The 22,468-nt window shown below is 39.0% G+C and overlaps 1 protein-coding gene across 11 annotated transcripts in view; it reads right to left on the bottom strand.

The window, feature by feature from the left end:
- Window positions 1-22,468, bottom strand: part of MATR3 (matrin 3) — a 45,032-nt gene that overhangs the window by 15,690 nt on the left and 6,874 nt on the right. For 3 of the 11 annotated variants that reach the window (XM_053566412.1, XM_053566417.1, XM_053566413.1), the window contains exon 4: window positions 5,272-6,359. The exons of 1 other annotated variant lie outside the window; for it this stretch is intronic. In XM_053566412.1, coding sequence (XP_053422387.1) covers window positions 5,272-6,183 — 912 coding nt within the window. In that variant the 5' untranslated portion in view covers window positions 6,184-6,359. Of the gene's footprint in view, window positions 1-5,271; window positions 6,360-18,595; window positions 18,617-18,666; window positions 19,077-22,468 lie in introns of those variants that run through there. 7 more of the 11 variants (XM_053566411.1, XM_053566415.1, XM_053566420.1 and 4 more) reach the window with 5 other exon arrangements.

Genomic DNA, 22,468 nt, shown 5'->3' with positions numbered 1-22,468 from the left:
ACATGCTTAAGAAATTTTTTTTTTTTTGTAGAGACAGTCTCACTTTATCGCCCTGGGTAGAGTGCCATGGCATCACACAGCTCACAGCAACCTCCAACTCCTGGGCTGAAGCGATTCTCTTGCCTCAGCCTCCCGAGTAGCTGGGACTACAGGCGCCCGCCACAACGCCCAGCTATTTTTTGGTTTGCAGTTCGGCCGGGGCCAGGTTATGAACCCGCCACCCTTGGTATATGGGGCCGGCGCCTTAACAAATGAGCCACAGGCGCCGCCAAGAAATGTGTTTTTAAAGGGTGGGGGATGTCTCACTTAGAGCTGGACTAAAATAAGATACAAGAATTTCCTTTTTAAAAAGCCTCAGAAGGGTATTTTATAAAAGGAATCCTAATTCTGAAAAACTGATTTATATTACAATAGTTAACATACATTCCTATGCCCTGATAGAATAAACCAGAATCTTGTGAAAAAACTAAGATGGAACACATCCAACAAAATGGCTCCTCCTTAGAAAGCAGGGAGCTATCAAATACTATTCCAATGTCCCTCAAAGCTAGATTGTCTTTTTTTTTTTTATTTTTTTGGTTTTTGGCCGGGGCTGGGTTTGAACCCGCCACCTAGAGCATATGGGACCGGCACCCTACCACTTGAGCCACAGGTGCTGCTGTCTTTTTAAAAGAATAGGCTAGTAGTAACAGATTGGATGTGGTAGCTCAACCAGTAATCCCAAAACTTTGGGAGGGTAAGGCAGGAGGATCACTTGAGCTCTGAAAGTCAAGACAAGCCTCGGCAACACAGTGAAACCCTGTCTCTACCAAAAAAAGATGAATAGCTAAGATCTCTCCAGCTGGCTCTAGATTCAGGTATTTGAGATATATAAACTTCCTACTAACAAAATAACAGACCATAGACTTCTTGGAGACCATTTTTAAAATGCACTAAGAGCCACAAGTTCACAAAATTCAGAAAGAATAAAAAATTAAACATTATTAACTTAAAAATTTCAGGTTTTATTAAAAATATCCTTGTAGACTTATGACCCGTAGCACAGTAGTTATGGCGTCTGCCACATATACCTAGGCTAGTGGGTCTGAACATGGCCTGGGCCAGCTAAACAACGACAACTGCAACAAAAAATAAATAGCTGGGCGTTGTGGCAGGTGCTTGTAAGTCTCCGTTACTTGGACGGCTGAGCCAAGAACATCATTTAATCCCAAGAGTTTGAGGTTGCTGCTGTTAGCTGTGTCATCAGGGCACTCTACCCAGAGTGGCATAGTGAGACTGTCTCACAAAAGAAAATAAATAATCCTTGCAGGGCAAGGCATGGTGGCTCATGCCTATAATCTTAGCACTCTGGGAAGCTGAGGTGGGAGGACTGCTTGTGGTCAGAAGTTCAAGACCACCTGGAGCAAAGCCAGACCCAGTCTCTAATAGGACAAAAAGACAAAAACAACAACAAAAAACTTAGCCAGGCTAGGTGGTGTGTGACAGTAGCTGCAGCTACTCAGGAGAGACTGAAGCAAGAGGATTGGAGGAGTTTGAGGTTGCATGGCACTCTAGCCTGAGTGGAGGAGGGAAACTGTCTCAAAACAAAAAACAAAAGTGTGAGGACTTCCCCCCCTTATCTGTGGTGTTGGTCAGGTAACATCAAAAGTATGCACAGACCTTCTTTGTTGCTTATCAGCTTTCACAGTGTTTGTGCATTTAATGGGTGGCCTAAGACAACTCTTATTCTTCCAACGTGCCGCGAAAAAAAAGTTTGGATACTCCTTTAGCGTTTTTGGAGAGGAAATAAATGGCATCCTATTATGCCTAATTCATAAGAGATTCAAAAGGTACACAACTGAACACAAATTATATCCAATCTCCTAGGATCTTTAAAGGTTCAAACTTATGGGCAGGGCATGGTGGCTCACACCTGTAATCCCAGCACTTGAGAGGCCAAAGTGGGTGGATTGCCTGAGCAAGAGAGCAAGACCCATCTCTAAAAATAGTCAGGTGGTGTGGCAGGCGCCTATAGTCCCAGGTCTTGGGAAGCAAGAGAGAAGAGAATCGCTTGAGCCCAAGAGTTTAAGGTTGCTGTGAGCTGCGAAGCCAGGGCACTCTACCGAGGGTGACAAGTGAAACTGTCTCAAAAAAAAAAAAAAAAAAGAAATCCAGGGTGGCGCCTGTGGCTCAGTGAGTAGGGTGCTGGCCCCATATGCCAAGGGTGGTGGGTTCAAACCCAGCCCCGGCCAAACTGCAACAACAACAACAAAAAAAAAAATAGCTGGGCGTTGTGGCGGGCGCCTGTAGTCCCAGCTGCTCGGGAGGCTGAGGCAAGAGAATCGCGTAAGCCCGAGTTAGAGGTTGCTGTGAGCCGTGTGACGCCATGGCACTCTACCTGAGGGCGGTACAGTGAGACTCTGTCTCTACAAAAAAAAAAAAAAAATCCAAACTTATGGTAAAAGCGTGGCTTATCTTTTAATGTGTTAAAAGCAGGGTCAAGACAAGGAAATGAAAGTCATTTACCTCCCAAACTCACTTAATACTAACCTGTACTACCATACTTGATTTGTTTGGTTTAAGATAAAGACTAAGTGAAAGGGTTTTTTCAAACACCTATTATCCTTGGATTCTATACTGAAGTAACTCTCACATCAGACTAATAACGAATAAGGATTTTTGAACTCAGAAGTTGCTGTGAGAAAACTACATTCACCTTGATGAGGTACCTTACTTTATATAAACAAAGAATAATTTGGAAAGCACTTCCAGAATTGCAGAATAAAGAATAATTTATGGGCTTTAAGAGTAATACTATAAGAAAAAAATATAAACTCAAGTGACGTAATAGCCAAAGGGCTGTGGTGGGGAATTTTAAGAGAAAGGAACTTTTAGAAAGTTTGAAATTGTGTACAAAAGCAACTTATGTTCTACAATGACCTAGAAAGAAATAAAAGCAACACCATTATTTAAGTCACTGAAAATATCAAAAATGTACTCCATGATGACAAATTAGATGTTTTCCACCTAAGTTTATTTCACAGGAAGAATTTTTGATCATGTAGATCATTTAACATTATCACTAAGTGAAATGAACAGATTTTCCAAGTTATGCAGCAATACCAGAGAGCAGGATTAAATGTTTTAAAATTTTTCATTATCACTTCTACCACAGGAATTGTCTATAGTTTCTATATCAGTTATAAAATGAGAAGTGTCCACTGCCAAAGCGATTTTTTTTAAGTAATGCACATACACAGAAAACATTAAGGCAACTAGAAATGAAGAAAATCCCTGTATATAAACTTCTTTAAACTGGTCCAATTTACCAATAGCATAAATTTTGTAAACCAATCAACGAAATAAAAAGGCTTCTGAAATAGTTCTTAAATGTACTCAGTATTTGGATGCAATACCAAAACTAACTAGAATCTAAACATTTTTATAGGCTAAAAGTACTTCTTATACTAGGGTAAGGTATCTTACTCTTGAACCCAGTGGTACACCAAACTGCTCTTTTGTTAATTTAGATCCATATATGTTATTAAACTTCTTCAGGAACTAGAAGGTAGTAAAAGTTGAAGAGAAAATAATCATATATAAAAACAGAAACTTTTCTCTGATATAAAGTCCTCTCATGGTTTCATGTTACTTTATGATGTCTCAAGAGCTTTAAGATGACTCCAATAGCAAAGATCTTAAGTCTCTTAAAACCACTTTCATTTGAGACACTGCAACTATTTATTTTAGTAGTTTCTTTATAGAAACAGTAGACTGTTTCTCTATAAACAGTCAAGATGTAGAAGAAATTGGAATCACCAATTTAATGGACTTTTTTCATCGTATTAATTCACACCGGACCTAAAATTTTAATACTGAACAAAAACTAACAAATTCCATGTATATTTAATATATTTAGCAAATTTAGAAAAAGGTAACAAGCAAAATATTTATCAATTAAAACTTGCAGACTTTTATGAGTTTGGGGTTCTATTTCTTAAATGAAAATAAACCTATAAAACTAAATTTCATTTGTTAATTTACTTTGGTATGCATTAAAGGTTAAAAAATACTGATATCCTAACACAGAAAAGGGAGTGATTGGTAATACTCTTTAAAACAGAATACTAAAAACGAAAATCTGTAAGAATATGATTTAGTCTACTAAAAAATACTCACTAAAAAATGCATATCAAAGGAACAGATATGAAAAGAAAATGACCCTTCCTGTAACAGTAACCATCAAATCAATTTCATGGCAGCAACTTGTTCCAGTTAAGTAGAGTAACTATACAGTACATCAGGAAAAATGGATGGTCACAGATTACAGATCAAGCTAATGGGGGTGCTGTATTGTTGACTTTATGTCAACTGCACCACATGCTGAAAAAAACCCAGTGAGAATGAATAACATTGAAAAAGTTGAAAGAGAAAGGACAACGTATTTAAAAGGGCATTTTGAAAAAGTTACCATTTTGCCAGATGTGATAATTAAAGCAAAGGAGAATTAGATTTTTTTTCAAATGACTATACCAGAAGTCTAAGCCTAACTCAGAAAAAGAATTTGTTTATGAGGAACACAGAGCAGGATATTGTAGTAGTTGATTTGTCCAAGTCTCTAAAGGGACAGATGCAATATGGGATAATAAAAAGTGAGTTTTGGAAGTATGTTTAAGAAAGTTGTGGAAAAGGAGAAAAAAAATGATGAAAAATTTCAGTCATAGCATGAGAGTTTGTGTTAAAGGGAAATAAAAAAAGGAAGAATGAACTAATCTAAAATAAGAAACATACTGAAACAAATACCAGGGCTCTACATTAACTCTTTCCCTGTAGCCACAGATAAGGAAAAAAAGAGAATTGTTCAAGAATACATCTTTACTACATACAAATCAGCAATCAAGACAGATGGAGAGCTGAAATCTAGCATCCTGAATGGCAGAGCACATTGACTGCAAAAAAAAAAAAAAATACTTAAAACAATTCAACAAAGCAGACAAAAAACCTGCTTAAATATATGATTAAGAAGAACATAGTGATGCCAAAAACCAACAAGATAATCCCAGTGGATGACAGCTTTGTGGCCAGAAGTAATCTAGGCAGATTGTATTAATGTAAAGCCCTGGTTTAAAATGCTCAAAAACAATTACCTTCCAAACAAAGTGTTCTCAAAAGTAAAAAATTCTTGATCAACTCAGGGTCATCAGACTACAGAATTAGAGTAAAAGATATAGGCAAATACAGAATAGGCACTACAATGTAAAAGAAATTAGAAGCATCTGTTGCATAACTCACCTTATTAGAATGAACTGGCAAATCACATATAGAGCACAGATGGGGATAACCCTTCGGTAAGAGTCCATGGAAGTCTTCAATATTGCTACTTGGAGGAGCGCCCCTCTTTTTCTCAAAGAGAGATCTCTCTTGTAAGGGGCCAGGACCACGTCCCATTCTCTCATACTCACTGTCAAATTTATGATAGTTATGCGAGGTCTCACCAAAAAAAGAATCATCCCTACACCTTTCTCCATCTCTTAATCTGTCATCTTCATAATCCATTCTGTCATAATAACCAGATTCTTGAGAACGACTTCCATGGTCATAATCAAGCACTGGGTTGAGACTAGGACCACGATCATCAAAACTATCTCTTCTAAAGTGCCTTTTTTCTTCCCAATCATCCCTAGGTACTCTGTATGGTGGCTCCCGTGTAGCAGATCTGCCATCTCTACCATAACTCAATGTAGGGCCTTCTTCAGTTCTCCTCCTCTTAAGCTGTAGAAGGATTTGGGGCAAATTCTCAGGAGTAATCTTGTCCTCTGGATAACGACTCAGTTCATCTAAGTCTCTAGCAGACAGACCAAAGCTGGCCAAAATGTTACTGGCCTGGTCTGCATCTCCACGGTGTTGAGAAGATAAAGGGAGTGGACCTCTACTTCCAATGTTAAATATAGACTGCAAATTATGGGAAGAAGTACTAGCAGAAGACAGTGCACTATGAGCTCCTTGTTGATTCAATGAAGAACTCATTCCAAGATTCATTAAACTAGCAAGGCGTGCAGTACCCTGGTTCATCCTTCCAAGAGATGCTGGCATACTTAAAGACTGGGTAGCAGCAGCAAGAAGGCCTATTCCTGCCGCAGACAGGTCACGCCCATGACCCTGTGAGTCCCTACCGAGAGATGACTGCTGGAATGACTTGGACATTGTAGAACTATCTCTTGTCTATTTTATAGATTTAAAAAAAATTGTTTTAAAGACGGCCAAAAAGAAAGCTCAAACTAGAAAGCTAGGTTAACTTTGCTTCAAAAAATGGTAACGCCAAGAAAAAGGATCAATAAGGACTGTAGAATCTTCTTCAAGCTGAGAACCAGCAGACAACTCTGTAGAAAAATAAGCAATTTTAGTCATAAATCCCTTTAAGTAGATGCCGTTTTTTTTAAGAAAAAAAAAACTTACGCATCATGTTGATTAAAAAAAAAAAAACCATTTAAGATTTCAAACTTACAAGGAATTTATTACATATCTTAAACAGATTCCAGATGTATGCAGAGCCTGCATATAGATATTTAAAAAGTAGTCTTTCACACTAAAGTTTAACTATTAAAGGGAATTTCATACTGAGTTTAAAACATTTAAATTGAAGGGTTAGATGTCTGAGCACATCAAAATTTCAGTAAAAATATAGATGGTTTCTTCTTTCAGAGGAATAAAAATACACCCTATATAGTATGATGCTTAAGTTCCAGGAGAAGACTAAAAACAAAAAAATCAAAGTCAGCAAGTTAAAGATGAATCAGTTGTATTGTGCTTTGGAAAATGAGACCTATTATCACTATCAGAAAGAACCAAGTAAAATCACAAGTAAATGAAGCTTAGGTGTCAAGTACCTAGCATAAGATCTAAGACCAAACATAACAGCTGAGAACTTTACACAGCAAAATCAATTTGAGGTGAAGACAGATGTGAACAAGAAAAAAAAGTCATTTCCTACAGTTTTAAGGATTTCTGCCCAAATTTAAGTCATACAACTAACTGCTTTCTTACTGACCATCCTACATTAGGCAGTACTTCAAATCTAATCTTACAAAGTAAGGAGAACTAACTCTGGTCAGCACAGAAATAGGAGCACTCAAGGAAAAAACATCGGTACAGGAAATGTAAGTGTGATTTAAAGAAGGGAAACTTCCCAAGTTACCATCTACCAGTATTCATTTATTGCTCAGGTTATAGCACATCTAGAGCTCAAAACAGATAAAAATGAGATCTTGTTACACAGATTCCTATAAACTTTTCACAAGAATAGTCCAATCACCTGGAAAATTTAAGTTCTATAATTATGATTCCCCAAGATGTGTTTCTGGATGAAATTTTCATTTTCTTCCTTAAATTATTAACATTGTGCCTCAGAAACCATCACACATGAATCTGTAAATAATTTACATATGATACTCATAAAATATTCATTAGAAGACATATAACAAATGTCCTTGGTGAAACAATTTTATAATCAGAACTATATAAAGAAACAAACCTGAAGTTGTTTGCTACAGAATTCTGTGATCAGGCATTGCTTAGTTTTGTATGTCTATATTACAGTAAAAACCAGACAAAATTATTTAGTAGGTACCAGTCTATTATGGGACTAATTCCACCAGTGATAGATTTAAGCAAGGATATATTGGATAAGTACAGCAGCTGAGGAAATATTTTATTTAAAAAAAAGTCACAGGCAAGAAAGATTTAGGCTAGACTTTTAAAAATAGATGTAGCAACATGAAAAAAAGGAGACAGATATGCTATCAGAGGTGGCTGAGAGTTAAAGATGCTTTTACACACCAAGAAAGATGAATTTGAGACACCAAAGGAAAGTAATTCTAGATGAGATCCACTATATAAACTTTAAGCTTTAAGAAAAGACTAAAAAAGGCAAGTGGACTTCTCTGGATGAAAGTTTCTTTGAAGTATCTTATAAAATGCCATACAATGGTAATCGAAATGCTATGTAAACATTGGCGGACCCTGTAATTTTTTCTTTATTTATATAACTGGCTCACCTGAATCTAAATTTTCATATATATTTTATTTTTAAAAAGTCAAAATCCTTAGAGGTTTTAAAGATAAAAATGTTTAAACATCAGGCTTATTACTGATTGTGGCTTTGACTTTCATGATACAGCCAAACGCTGTATTACTGAAAAGTCAGTTTTTTGAAAGAACTGTATTTTTTTTCCTTAAAGAAATTATATAATGGTATTATTATGGGTAAAAGTTTTTAAATTGGCATCTTTTAAGGAAATAGGGTTGTTGGATTACTAAACTCTCAATTTTGTTGTAGCTTATATGAAAACAGTGGATATACAAAAGGAAAAGTTGAGAAGAAAAGGTAAAAGATAATAACCTTAAGACAAAACACAAAATGGATGTAAGAACTCAGAAAAGGGGGTAGGGGGCAAGACAAACAATGTAAATTGCAGTGACAATGGGTAATTCCATGACAAAAACCTTAATGATTTTAAGATGTTCAAAGTTTCAACTTAAAAGGCAGCTCTGTACAAGGACATTAGTTCAATTTTTAGTCAAATTACAAATTAAACCAATTCCAGAGGGACTTTACCTAACAATTGCTATCAGTGTAACCTGGCTTACTGTACCCTCAATGAATCCCCAACAATAAAAAAAAAAAAAGAAAAAAAAATTAAACCAATTCCTAAAAATTATTTTATTAGAACAAAAAAATTGAGAGAAATCAGATACAACAACACTGTTGAGAAAACACTTTTGAAAACAGCTTTTCTACTATCTCTGGTCAATGTTAAACATAAAATGTCCAAGCCATTTTTAAAGTTCATTTAGACAGGACTTGGTGTCTACTAAAAGTTAGCACAACATTGAGACATTTACTAAATACTAACATTTTATAGAAGTTTACCCTTCTTACTTTTTCTCATAGTTGTAAAATTCCCTTTTCATAGCAAATTAGCAAGGTTAACACAGCTTTGAAATGGCTCCTTTGAGGAAAAAAAGCAATGTCAAAATCCAATTTACACATTTAAAATCTCTAATAAACTGAATGCCCACCAATACAGAACTTTTCACTTTTGATAAAGAAAGCAACTCCACTCTAATACCAGAAAACAAAAAAAAAAAAAAAAAAACCTCCAAACAAACCCTTCCACTACAAGCTGATAATTTCTTTAGCAGATTGGCTTAAAACTCAATTTTACAGACACCTTTAACATGGAACATAAATTTTTTTATGATACCATTTTAAAGGGTCTTAAAAAATATTAAATTCACATTCAACATCTGAATAAATAATATCCCTATGTATGGTTAAAACTTAGAAGTTAATGATTCTATCAGTTTTATTTCTCATGAGTATCTGACAATCCTTTATTGGATTTATTTTCTTCTCCAATTAGAAAAACTGAAAGTTATTTCAGAAAATTATAAAAATCTGACAACACACCCTGAAAATTTGGAGACCAAAAGCAAATAGTTGTTTCAGTACTACATAAAATAAAGATTACCCATGTGTCCTTAGTCATTCTTTCAGATGGTTATTTATAGGGATAAAATGAGCACAAGCCAACTTTAGTTCTTTAGAAGACCTTACAGGAGGGGCGGCGCCTGTGGCTCAAAGGAGTAGGGCACTGGCCCCATATGCTGGAAGTGGTGGGTTCAAACCCAGCCCCGGCCAAAAAACTGCAAAAAAACCCACCAAAACAACAACAACCACAACAACAACAAAAAAAAGAAGACCTTACAGGAAAAAAATAAAAAGACCTTCAGCTTCTAAATTCAAAATTAAAAATTTTAAAAGTCATCTACCAGCTATCTACTACCATATGGATCTTTGTTATGTCCTCAATTGTGTGAAATAATTACTTCTTAAAAACTAACTTTAAAGTGGTTTAATAATAACAGCTATAAAATCATCAAAAGATGACACAGAGGTCTGGGCATAGTGGCTCTCCCCTATAATCCTAGCATTCTGGAAGGCCAAGGTAGGAGGATCACTTGAGTTTAGGAGTTCAAGACTAGCCTGAGCAAGAGACCCCCCTCTTTACTAAAAACAAACAAACAAACAACAAAAAAAACCCCAGCTAGTTGTGGTAGCGCATGTGCCTGTAGTTCCCAGCTACACAGGAGGCCGAAGCAGGACTCCCTGAGCCCATTAGTTTCAGGTTGCTGTGAGCTAGGCATTAGGCTTGGGCAACAGGAAGATTCTGTCTCAGCGGCGCCTATGGCTCAGTCGGTAAGGCGCCGGCCCCGGCCAAACTGCAACCAAAAAAAATAGCCAGGCGTTGTGGTGGGTGCCTGTAGTCCCAGCTACTCGGGAGGCTGAGGCAAGAGAATCGCTTAAGCCCAGGAGTTGGAGGTTGCTGTGAGCTGCGTGAGGCCATGGCACTCTACCAAGGGCCATAAAGTGAGACTCTGTCTCTACAAAAAAAAAAAAAAAAGGAAGATTCTGTCTCAAAAAAAGTATAACCATAAAGGTAAAAGGAAAAAATATCTTCACGTTGACATTATTGCAACCCTCTGATATCAAAAATATTTTAGTATAAAATGGCCAGGTGCAATGGCTCATGCCTATCATCCTAGGAGGATGTTAGGTGGGTTAAGGCCAGAGGATTGTTTGAGGCCAAGAGTTCAAGAGCAGCCTGGGCAACATCGACCCAGTCTACTCAGTTTCTACCAATAAATAAATAAATAAAAATTAGCTGGGCATAGTGGCACATGCCTATAATATCCCATCTACTCAGGAGGCTGAGGCAGAAGGATTGCTTAAGCCCAGCAGTTCAAGGCTGTAGTGAGCTGTAACTGTGCCACAGCACTACAGCCTGAACAGAACAAGACCTCAAACAAATCTGTAAGCAACAGCTAGAAAACTTTCTTGTAAGGCCAGGCCCAGTGACTCACGCCTGTAATTCCAGGACTTCGGAGGCCGAGGTGGTGGACTGCTTGAGCTCACAGGTTGAGACCAGCCTGAGCAAAACCTAGACGTCATCTCTAAAAAATAGCCAGGCGTTGTGGCAGGTACCTGTAGATGCCAGACCTCTCTACTGAGGGCAACAGAATTTCACACACACAAAAAAAATTAATTAATTAATTAAAAAAAATTTGTATTTTCCTCTTCTGAATGATACACACAAAGGGGTGGAGAGAATTTTCAGATTTGTCAAATACCCTTATAATTTATTAACTTATTCATGTGAAAACTTACTGAGTATGCTTAAAACTAATTTAGCAAAAATGTCACGCATAGAAGGGAGAGTTCATCATCAGTAATTTCAAAGCAGCACCATTTGGAAAGATTAGCTGCTTGATTTTTGTCATCAACCACACAAAAATAAAGATTCCTGTGGTCAGGTTAAACCAAGCACCACACTCATTTTCAGTTGAAGTATAAGGTTTGGTTAGTTATTCCTTCCTTATTTAATGTATGTGGGTGGTGCCCTAGTCACTGAGCAACAGGCCGAGTTTTAAAAGTGTTACAAAAATTTCGTTTTAATAATGTTAATGTTATATCTTATTCTCCATATATTTTGTAACAATTATTTCCTTTAATGTTTTATTTTTTGATTATACAATGGGATAATCTATTCAATTTTCTGGTCTTATACTCTGAGTGTCAATTTAATTTCATATGGCATGTATGTGGCTTAAGAGCTTTTTCAAATTAAAAGTTATTTACCAAATGTGCAGAAAATAAAGTTCCAACTCTATTAATTTTGTTTTTATATAAAGCTATGTTATCCCACAATAGGAAAGAGAGAACATTATAAAGTGTAGCGCCAGAGGGCTGAAAAACAAGCATGAATACTTTCAAGTTTTTTAAGACTACTGCTCTTAATCCTGCTGACAGCCTTGTATTCAACTTCTAGTCAAATTTTTTGATCCTTAGCCTAATTAACAGTAGGTAAAAATGTTGCAGAGTGGCTTCAGTTGCCGAGAAGATAGAAAACTTCCTTAATTTCATTAATCAGAGTGAATTCCCACTCAGATCTGAAATAGTATTTTTCTTCTTCCTAGGCTGTTAAACAGTTTTCCTAGTGACTTTCAATTAGGCATGAAATATTTTCAAATTAAAGCTATACAGAAAACAGATTAAGTAAACCCATACTACAAGACATAAGTTATTCCATTTACCTAATAATGTCCAATCTATGACATGACTTCATTCTCTACATAAGCAAAATCAACTCTTTCTCTGAAGCAGTGGTTCTCAACCTGTGGGCACAACACCTTTGTAGCAGTGAAAATACATCCTGCATATCAGATATTTACATTGCCAATTCATAACAATAGCAAAATTACAAAATTATGAAGTAGCAACGAACTAATTTTATGGTTGGGGGATCACCACAACATGAGGAACTGTTTTAAAGGGTCGCAGCATTAGGAAGGTTGAGAACCACTACTCTAAAGTTAGATTTTTCCCTCCACTCTCTTCTGGCTTACACAAATATTTGTACAACTCTGTAATTTCATATACAATGAATTTACTGAGTTCAAATGCCTTGATTTGAATCCTGGTGCTACTAAAAATAGCTGTGTGACCTTGAGCAAATTACTTCACACCTGTTTTCCAACATACAAATAGGAATTAGCATAATATGGTCTTCAGTAAGCATTCTTGCAAATTTATCCTCATAAAACTAAAAGGCTCTGTGCGCATTGCTCAATGGTTAGGGTGCCGGCCACATACACCAGGGCTGGTGGGTTCAAACCCAGCCCAGGCCTGCTAAAAACAATGACAACTACAACAAAAAAATAGCCAGGCATTGTGGTGGGTGCTTGTTGTCCTAGCTACTTAGGAGGCTGAGGCAAGAGAATCGCTTGAGCCCAAGAGTTTAAGGTTGCTATGAGCTGTGACGCCACAGCACTCTACCCAGGGCAACATAGTGAGACTCTTGTCTCAAAAAAAATAAAAAAATAAATAAATAAATAAAAATAAAAAGGTCAACTTTTTCCTTATTTTTTAGACAAAAATTTTAGTGGTTAAGAGATGCACGTGAATAATAAAGAACTAATAAATCTTTCTCACTTGTACTCTATTTCATATATCAACTATAATATCCTAACGATTTCTACTCAAAGCTGAAATTCAAATTTGAGCTGTCAAACCTCTCCAAGAATCAGTTAAGAAAGAAAGACAGGAAAGGAAGGAAAGAAAAAGAAAAGAGGGGGGAGAGAGAGAGAAAGAAAAAGAGAAAGAGAGAGGAAAGAAAGAAAAAACAAACAGATTTAGGCTCAGCGCTTGTGGCTCAAGTGGCTAAGGCGCCAGCCACATACACCTGAGCTGGCAGGTTCGAATCCAGCCTGGGCCCCCCAAACGACGACAAAGGCTACAACCAAAGAAAACAGAATTAAAGACTAGTAGTAACTTTGACAAGTAAAATCATAGAAGAGAAGCTGATTCTAGACAAAATGGATAACTCAAAACCTTTTTCTTGTTCATTTTCTATTGTCAATCTGTGCTTAATCTTCTTGTCCTTCAAAATGCAGCCCTTACATTTCTATTCCTCCATCACTCCTTAATGGAAAGGAGATCCCCAGAACTTTCAGCTGGCCTCTTTCCTCCAAGCTCACAGCTCATCACTTTCCAATATAAGCCACCTGAAACTTATTTCACATTCTCCTACTCGAACACCTACCACTTACAACATGAAGTCCAGTGTGCCTTTCAATTCCTTTTATATGATCCCATCCTATTTCTCTAAACCTATTTCCTACCATAACCCAGTATCTATCCAAAGGTCTGCTTGATAGTTTATTTATAGACAATGTTTGGTGCTTGTGTAAAAACTATTATATGGATGCGTCCTTCTTGTCCTCATTTTGTGCAATACTGTTTCCCCGAAAATAAGACAGTGTCTTATTTTAAGGTGTGCTCCCAAAGATGTGCTAGGTCTTATTTTCAGGGGTCGTCTTATCTTTCCTGTAAATAGGTCTTATTTTCGGGGAAACAGGGTACTAGTAACTCTCTTAAGGTTTAGCACTCCTTTCTAATCATCTAATACATTACACAAGCCCTAGTGCATGCACGAGTACCCAAGGATAGAAACAGAACATTAACAAGACTCAAGAAATCTCTTACCTGGCAATTTCCAACCCATCTCTACCATTTAATATATGTATCCTTTTAAAAAGTGTTAATTTGGCATTTCTGAACTTCATACAAATTGATTTAATATATATTTATCTTACTTTAAAAACTGATTTATTGACATTTATAACTAAGTTAATTAAACCTCTATTTTCACTGCAATATTGATACCACTAAGTATGCACATATATTTGTTCTGCAGATAATGAACTTTTAAACTATTCTCAATTTCTTACCATTACCAAGAATACTACTAATATTCCTTGGTGATTCCTGGTGCATAAGTGTAAAACTTCCACCTCCATAGTACTCTTCCAGGATACTTATGGCCCACACATGGAGAGACACTAGCAAGCATTAAATTGGTTTGCTGTTCACATCTTCTCAGGGGAAGACTATTTTAAGTTCAAACACCGGTATTTCTCTGATGTCAGTCCTTCACCAACTACCGCCTGAGTTAGATGCTCAAACACTCTAAATTTCATATTTAAATGTTCACTCTTCTTTTAGTTATATACCCAAAGGGGAAGGTTTAATATCCTAATAATTCCTACAGGAAATAAAAACCATACATGAATGAAAGATCTGAAAGTTGGGCTTCTTCATAAACTGATGATACAGCAAATCAAAGATCCTATTTAGACCCTAATATTAATTACCTTCCATATTTGCAGCATTTACAGCTGGTTCACTAAGACACCCTAGGTACCAGAAGCTTTTTACTTTTCTTACCCAGCAGCAGTAGCTGGGGAAGACCTAGTTCACCCTTAACTCCAAACCAAGGGCACCCTTTTTGTTTACCTACTAATCAGTTTCTGCCTGAGAATATGTACCAACCACCACAAGTTAATGGGATTCTAGATGAGCAAGAATGCCAGCTATGGCTTTTTAAAATGTCTTTTAAAAAGAACAAGTATTGGGCAGGGTGCAGTGGCTCACAGGTCCAAGACCAGCATGAGCCAGAGCAAGACCCAGTCTCTAAAAACAGCCTGGTGTTGTGGCAGGCATCCGGAGTCCCAGCTACTCTGGAGACTGAGGCAAGAGAATCCACTTGTGTCCAAGAGTTAGAGGTTGCTGTGAGCTACCATGCCACAGCACTCTACCGAGGGCAACAAAGTGAAACTTTGTCTCAAAACGAAAACAAAAGCATATAAAACCCCTTCAAAGGCACATTATCTAGGCTGGGCCTGGTAGCTCACACCTAGCACTTTGGCAGGCTGAGGGGGGAGTACTGCTCAAGCCCAAGGTTTGGAGGCCACAGTGAGCTATGATGATGCCACTGCGTTCTAGCCCAGATAATAGGAGACCTACTTTCCAACCCCACCCCCCAGCGCCCTTGGTCTTAATGATCCAACGAGAAAGGTCCACAGGACCAGTACATAGCTAAGAATTACAAATCACATACAGTACTTCATTTCCTGGACCGTGTTAAGACCTTGGAATAACCAAGGATATATAAAGAAAATAGTAGGCTCGGTGCCTGTAGCACAGTGGTTACAGTGCCAGCCACATACCTAGGCTGGTGGGTTCCAATCTGGCCCAGGACAGCTAAACAAGGACAACTGCAACAAAAAATAGCCGGGCATTGTGGTGGGTGCCTGTAGTCCCAGCTACTTGGGAGGCTGAGGCAAGAGAATCACTTAAGCCGGAGAGTTTGAGGTTGCTGTGAGCTGTGACACCATAGCGCTCTATCTAGGGCGACATAGTGAGACTGTCATGAAAAAAAAAAAAAAAAATAGCAGATGTATATATAAAGTAGTAAAATTACACTGGTAGTCTACAATCCTCCCTCCCCACCCCCAACAAACTAATTTTGTCCATCCCAGATGTTCAGTCAGTCATCCACTTTTAGAACCTGTTGCCAGGAGCATGGGATAGTTTTACATAATTCTAACTAAAGGAGATGCATAGAAACAAGCACTCTTAACTAAGATGTGCTAAGAACAATTAAGAACCTATTATTCATTTCTATGGCTTTGATCATTCGTATATTGTTAATAGTTGCATTCATATTGTAAGCTAATCAGTATTAGTCCTAATAACATTTTTTTTTTTTTTGCAATTTTTGGCCGGGGCTGGTTTTGAACCCACCACCTCCAGGATATGGGGCCGGCGCCCTAGCCCTTTGAGCCACAGGTGCCGCCCCCCTAATAACAATTTTAACATTTTTATCTAAAAACCTTCTCAGATCGCTGTCATACACAACCAGCCCTTTTTGCCACTTCTCAACATTCTGTACTTTTACACTCCAAAAAGCTGGTTCAATTCTATCTCAATTCCCCTTAAAAAATACAAGATTCTGATCTTTTAAGCAATTCTAACATTTACAAAATCCTGTTTCATCTTTTCCCTCATAAAAGTGAAGGTAATTTCTTGTGGAAATTTCAGAAAAACACCAGGAAACACACATCACTCATAGTGCCAACATCCTGAGCAAACAGTATTTTGGAGTACAATTCTATTTCCAGGCTTTTCTGTACATTCCTCTAAAAACAAATGAATTAAATTTGACACTTGAGCTTTTACATTTTCTTTTCCAGTTAATAATTCATATAATTATCATTTCACATCATTACTCCCAAAATATCATTTTAAGTAACTGTACAGATTTTCATTTCCACATTAAAATTAGAAGACCCCCAAATTTGTAGTTTCAGATTTCTAACATGCTTAATGGCTACTATTAATATTCACTCACACACACACCTTTGACATACTATTTCTCTAAAATAAATTCCTTTTAGCCCTTCCATTGATCAAATCAAGACCCAAGAGTTCTAGACCATACTGGTTAACTATATAACCAGGACCTAACCAGGACCCATCTGGCCTTTAATTTTTCTGTCTATAAAATTTGGAATTTGAAGTATGTCATACTTCCAAAACTTACATGACATTATGGCTGCATTCCCCAGGTAAAATCTAACTAGTTAATATCATTAAATGATTTATAATACTAGAGTTTACATTTTCTGAAAGCATTATTAACAAAAGTACTTGTATTTAAAGGCTTTGATATAAATGCTCAGAATAAAGGTAACATTAAATCCTTCTGAATTAGTTCAAAATGCTATATAAGCTGTACACAGTTGAAAAAGCAAATATGTGAAGATAAAGCAAAATTTCCTATCTGGGTAAAGTATAAACTAGTGTTATAAGCAGGTAATATTAAATGCAAAGGAAAAAACGTAAATTTAAAGCACTTCGATACAAAGTATCTTGTGGCTAAACGGTCTTTCAAATCTTACATAACCAACCAGAAGCATCATCACACAGCACTTCGATGGTGCTTAATTTCCAGTTTGTAAAAACATTGTATTTAAATGGAAGGGCACGATCTAGAATGTTTTCCAACAAGAATCTGTACCCTCCCCGCCCTTCTTTATTTCTAAAACATTATTAATGTTGAAAAACTGTGTCGATAGGCTGCGTACATGACTGAGCCATTAGTAAAATATTTTTCAAAGGAAAATTTTATCTTGAACAATTACGGAAATAGCATAAAATATAATTTTTGCTCTCATAGTCTAAATCTTCCTGGAAGAAAAACGTATTTTTCCGACTATTTAAAAATCTTAAACCAAGCTTCAACACACAACGCAGCATTAATACAAAATCTCGTGACTACAACCTTCGAAATCAACGACTCTTCAGATAATTCCAGCGCGCATGAAAGACTAGAAATTTCAGAATCACCGTTCTAGAAATGTCCAGCTGAAAAACTGTAACCGATCCAGTAGGAATATTCCACAGAACAGGGCTACAGGACAAGATGAACACCTAGGGGATATTCATCCACCGTAAATGTAGAACACAGAACACCGCACAGCGCTAGAAATGAACCACGACACGGCGACTACAACACGGTGCTCTTCCAACTCTTTGTCTGGAAACCGGAAGGTCTCCTACCACACGATCCTCTGTAGAGGAACCCGAACTTAATTTTGATAAAAATTATGTGAGGTGACTGACTAAACCAGTAAATCTCCTCCCTTGCAACATACTGCAGGAGGGCTTTTTCCACGACGCAATACGAGAAACAAGCGTTAACGTTTCATTTTTTCGGCCATTTTTACGCGATGGGAGGGCAGGGAATTGTTTCTGGTGTCCAGCTAATAACAGCGCGCGCGCGGCTGTGTGTGGGAGGGGGGGTCTTAAGGGGCGCCATGAAGCGACCGGCGAGAAGCGGCGCGAAGGCCGTGACACGGGAAAGAAACAAATGTTGCTCAAACAGCAAGCTTTCAGAATCTGCGAAAGCCTCCATTTTGGAGCACTTTCAGAGGAAGGAATAAAGACAAACGGATTATTTGGGGCTGGCGCTAGCCAAGGACTTTGCCATCTCAACCATCCTCCCCCAACGGCAGGCCTCCAATACAGTCTTGTCCCTCAGGCCTCGAGCGCTCCTCCCTCCCCCTCGCGCAGTAGCCCGCGTGTAACGGGTTTGTTGTCCCGTCCCCGCCCACAGAAAGCCCAGGACGCGCGAAACTTGGCCGATCAGCAGACCTCAGCATCCCGGACTCTCCCGCCGCACCCCGGGCCTTTGGCTCGCCGCGTCTCCCTCAGGGACTGCTCACCTCCGCTGCCTGAGAAGGCTGGTTACGCCGCCACTGCGCTCCTAACATGGCGGCCGCCGATCAGGCGGCTCACATACGCAGCGTGGAGGGAGGCAGAACCGCGTGCGGGAGCGAGCAAGAAAGGCGCGCCGCCGGCTCCCCACGGCCTCTGTCGCGGTGGCGTCCCTTCCCAGCGGACACCGAGAACCTCCGACCACCCCACCCCACCTCTTACCCTCTTTACGCCTACCTTAGAGAAAGGGAGAGAGAAAAGGAGAGGTAGCTCTCTCCCAGCGAGCGGGACGGAGGATCCCACAATCCCCCGCAGCAACGGCGCTGGTGAGAGGCGGTGGCGGCAGCGACTGCAGCCCAAGAACAAACCCCCTCTCGCGAGAGCTCGCACCCACGCCCTCGAGTTCTGGTTCGAAGCGCGTCAGGCCCCTCCCCCTACCCGGCTCGCGTACCTTTCTCCCGCCCCCGGCTGCGGTCGTTGTTCTCTGAACCGGGATCCCGCCTCTCCACCACCGGTCAGAGGCGGGAAATGGAGGAAGAGCCACGGTTTATGGGTTCGAGTCCCAAGTCTGAAAAGGGCTACTTTTCAACCCTCAAATAGCATACTGCAACGTTTAAATAAGATATGCATTGGAAATAATTCGCTAAAGTCCTTGGCTTAGATCTGACTTGCAGTCTCTCTGGTTTGTTCCATATTTTTGCCAAAGAATGGTAGGAAGCGACAGGGTGTGGAGATACAAAGGGGAAGCGATACTATTTTGGCTGGTTTTTAATCTCGGAATTCTATGCCTCAGAATCCTTAGGGGCGGAAGACATCGAGGCCATTCCCTTGAAAAGACTGCTACGCCACTGGTGAACCTAACTTAAGTCAAAACATCCCTGGTACTGAGATACGGAGATACCAGAGCCTGATCTCAGCTAAGTTGATACTTTAAGACAAGTGTATCTGAATGCCACTGTCCCAACCACTCTCACAGAACTCTGTTGGGAGGTAGGGGCTTTTCCAGCATAACTAATGATTATTATGGAGTGCTTACTACAGGGTGGGCAACGCAATAAGGGTTTTACACACAAATTTACAATAGTGACCTAGTGCGGAGGTTCACGCCTGTAATCACAGCTACTTGGGAGGTTGAGGCAAGAGGATCGCCTGAGCCCAAGAGTTTGAGGTTGCTGTGAGCTTATGATGCTAGAGCACTCTACCCAAGGTGACAGAGTGAGACTGTCTCAATAAAAAAAAAGCTTACAGTAACCAAAAAAGGCGGCTACTATTATCGTCATCTTTTGTAGATGAGAAAACTAAGACACTAAAGGGTTATGTAATTTAACAACGGTGAAAAAGCTAGTTAATGGAGTCTTGAAGACTCTTAACCAGACAATACCTGAAATAGCACAGCCATAAACGTACTCTGCTATCTTAACCATCCTCCCCAAATGGCACAGCATAGCCATCTCAGGGTATACTTTATCTGCAACTTAAGTAGCAAGTCGCCAGTACAAAGAATTACTTTACCTCAATCTAATTTATGCAGTGATATAGGTATTTCCTGGGTACCTACTGCATCAGTATGTTAGGCCTCAGGGGAACAGCTGCTTACTAGATAAGGCAATCTTTGCCCTCCTGCAGCTTACTTACATTACATACAGACATTGAACCAATAGGTATAAAAGCGAAGCTAGTTGACTAATCTGAGAGATGAGATGGTTTCCTATGAAACTGAAATTTGAATGTGGGGTGCTCACACCTGTAATCCTAGCACTTTGGGAGGCCAAGGCACATGGATCACTTGAGCTCAGGAGTTTGAGATAGCCTGAGCAAAAGAGAGACCCTGACTCTACTTAAAAAAAAAAAAAAGGCTTGGTGACGGTAGCTAAAGGGGCTAAGGCGCCACATCCACTAGAGCAGGCGGGTTCAAATCCAGCCCGGGCCTGTCAAACAATGACAACTACAACCAAAACATAGCAGGCCTTGTGGTGGGAGCCTGTAGTCCCTGCCCCTTGGGAGGCTGAGGCAAGAGAATACCTTAAGCCCAGGAGTTGGAGATTGCTGTGAGCTGTGATGCCACAGCACTCTACCCACAGCCACAGCTTGAGGCTCTGTATCAATAACAAAAAAAAAGCAAAAAAACCCAAAAAACTAGCTGGGTGCTGTGGCAGGCATCTGTAGTCCCAGCTACTTAGGAAGAGAATATACTTGAGCTCAAGAGTTTCAGGATGCTGTTAGCTATGACGACATAGCACTCTACCCAAGATGACAGAGGGAGACTCCTGTCTCAAAAACAAAAAACTGAAGTTTGGGCTACTATCTGATAAGTTGGCCATTAACTAGGTGAAGGAGATCAAGCAACCTCCAGGTGAAGGGATCAGAATGTGTGAAATCCCAGAGGTAGATTTTGGGAAATTGCATAGATATTACATAGAGCCACATGGGTAGGATAAGGCCATTACCCTGACGTTTCAAATACAAATGCAGAGGAACAGGCAGTCGCTTGATGCTTGAAATAAATTGGTGAATACATGTCCTGCTTAATACCACTCAAAATTTAAAAAAAAATTGAAGAACTTGTTGAATCAGACATGCGTTTTTTGAAAAGTCATTCTGGGCTCAGCGGTTAGGGTGCCGGCCATATACACCAGAGGCCCATGGGTCTGAATGGGCCCGGGCCTGCTAAAAACAATGCCAATTGTAACAAAAAATAGCCGGGTGTTATAGAAGGTGTCTATAGTCCCAGCTACTTGGGAGGCTGAGGCAAGAGAATCGCTCAAGCCCAAGAGTTTGAGGTTACTGTGTGCTGTGACACCTCAGCACTCTACCAAGGGCGAGAACGTGAGACTCTGTCTCGGGGGTGGGGAATCATTCTGCTTATATCATTAAGACAATAGAGGGGGCAAAGACAGAGAATAGTAGACAAACTGAACAGATAATTTAGAAGGAAAAGAAGCAAGTCTTATGAATTTGCTTGGGTATTGGAGATGAGAAAGAAGTGTAATTGGGAAGAGGAGCACTGAAACAGAATCAGTTGTGAATACAAGAAGTTTGGGTTGGGACAAAAGGATTTTAAAGTAAGTGGTATGGGTTTTGAGGTTATGAGTTATTGAGAAATTTACATGTTAATGAAGTAAGTGGAAGTTGAAAGATAAACTGATCAGCCTTAGCATCAACCCTTGAGAAACTTCAATCAAATACAGCAAAGGAGACCTACTTAGCAAAGGTAGGAGGGAAAAGACAAAAAAATCTCCATAGTTGACCTGCTCTGTATGTTGACCAGTTTATTATACTCATTTGGGTGGTTAACTTACAGAGGTCCTTCTGAATATAGGTAGAGAGAAAAATGCACAGAAATTGTAGTTGCCTTTAAAACCAAAACACTTCAAGGACAAGGTGATCAACAAGGTCAAATCCTACCTAAAGGTGAAGATGAAGACAAAAGACTAAAAAAAATGTACAAGATTTACAAACATGGACATCATCATTGGTAATATTGAGAGTTGCTTCTAGTAAAATGTGGGAAGTCTAGAGGCTGTCTAGAAAGTAGGGAGATAAAAACTAATGCAAAAAAATTTGGTTATAAAGAGACTGGAGAGAAAGCAGGGTTAAGGTAGGTTTTTTGTTTTACTATGAGCAGGACTTGAACACAATCAGCAAGAAGATAATCTTAGGAAAAAAGCAGTTGGAAAGACAAAGAGGGGATTAACCCATAATGGAGGTTCCTAAAAGGATAACGGGAGTCAGGCAAAATAAACTCCTACACAGTAACAGGAGATAATGGAATGGATAGGTCACAGATTTCATTAGATTTGAAGACTTCAG

This window comes from Nycticebus coucang, chromosome 17, assembly GCF_027406575.1.
Source record: "Nycticebus coucang isolate mNycCou1 chromosome 17, mNycCou1.pri, whole genome shotgun sequence".
Taxonomy (NCBI): Eukaryota; Metazoa; Chordata; class Mammalia; order Primates; family Lorisidae; genus Nycticebus; species Nycticebus coucang.
Note: the sequence above shows the minus strand (reverse complement) of the source record. Positions and strands in the feature narration are given on the sequence as shown.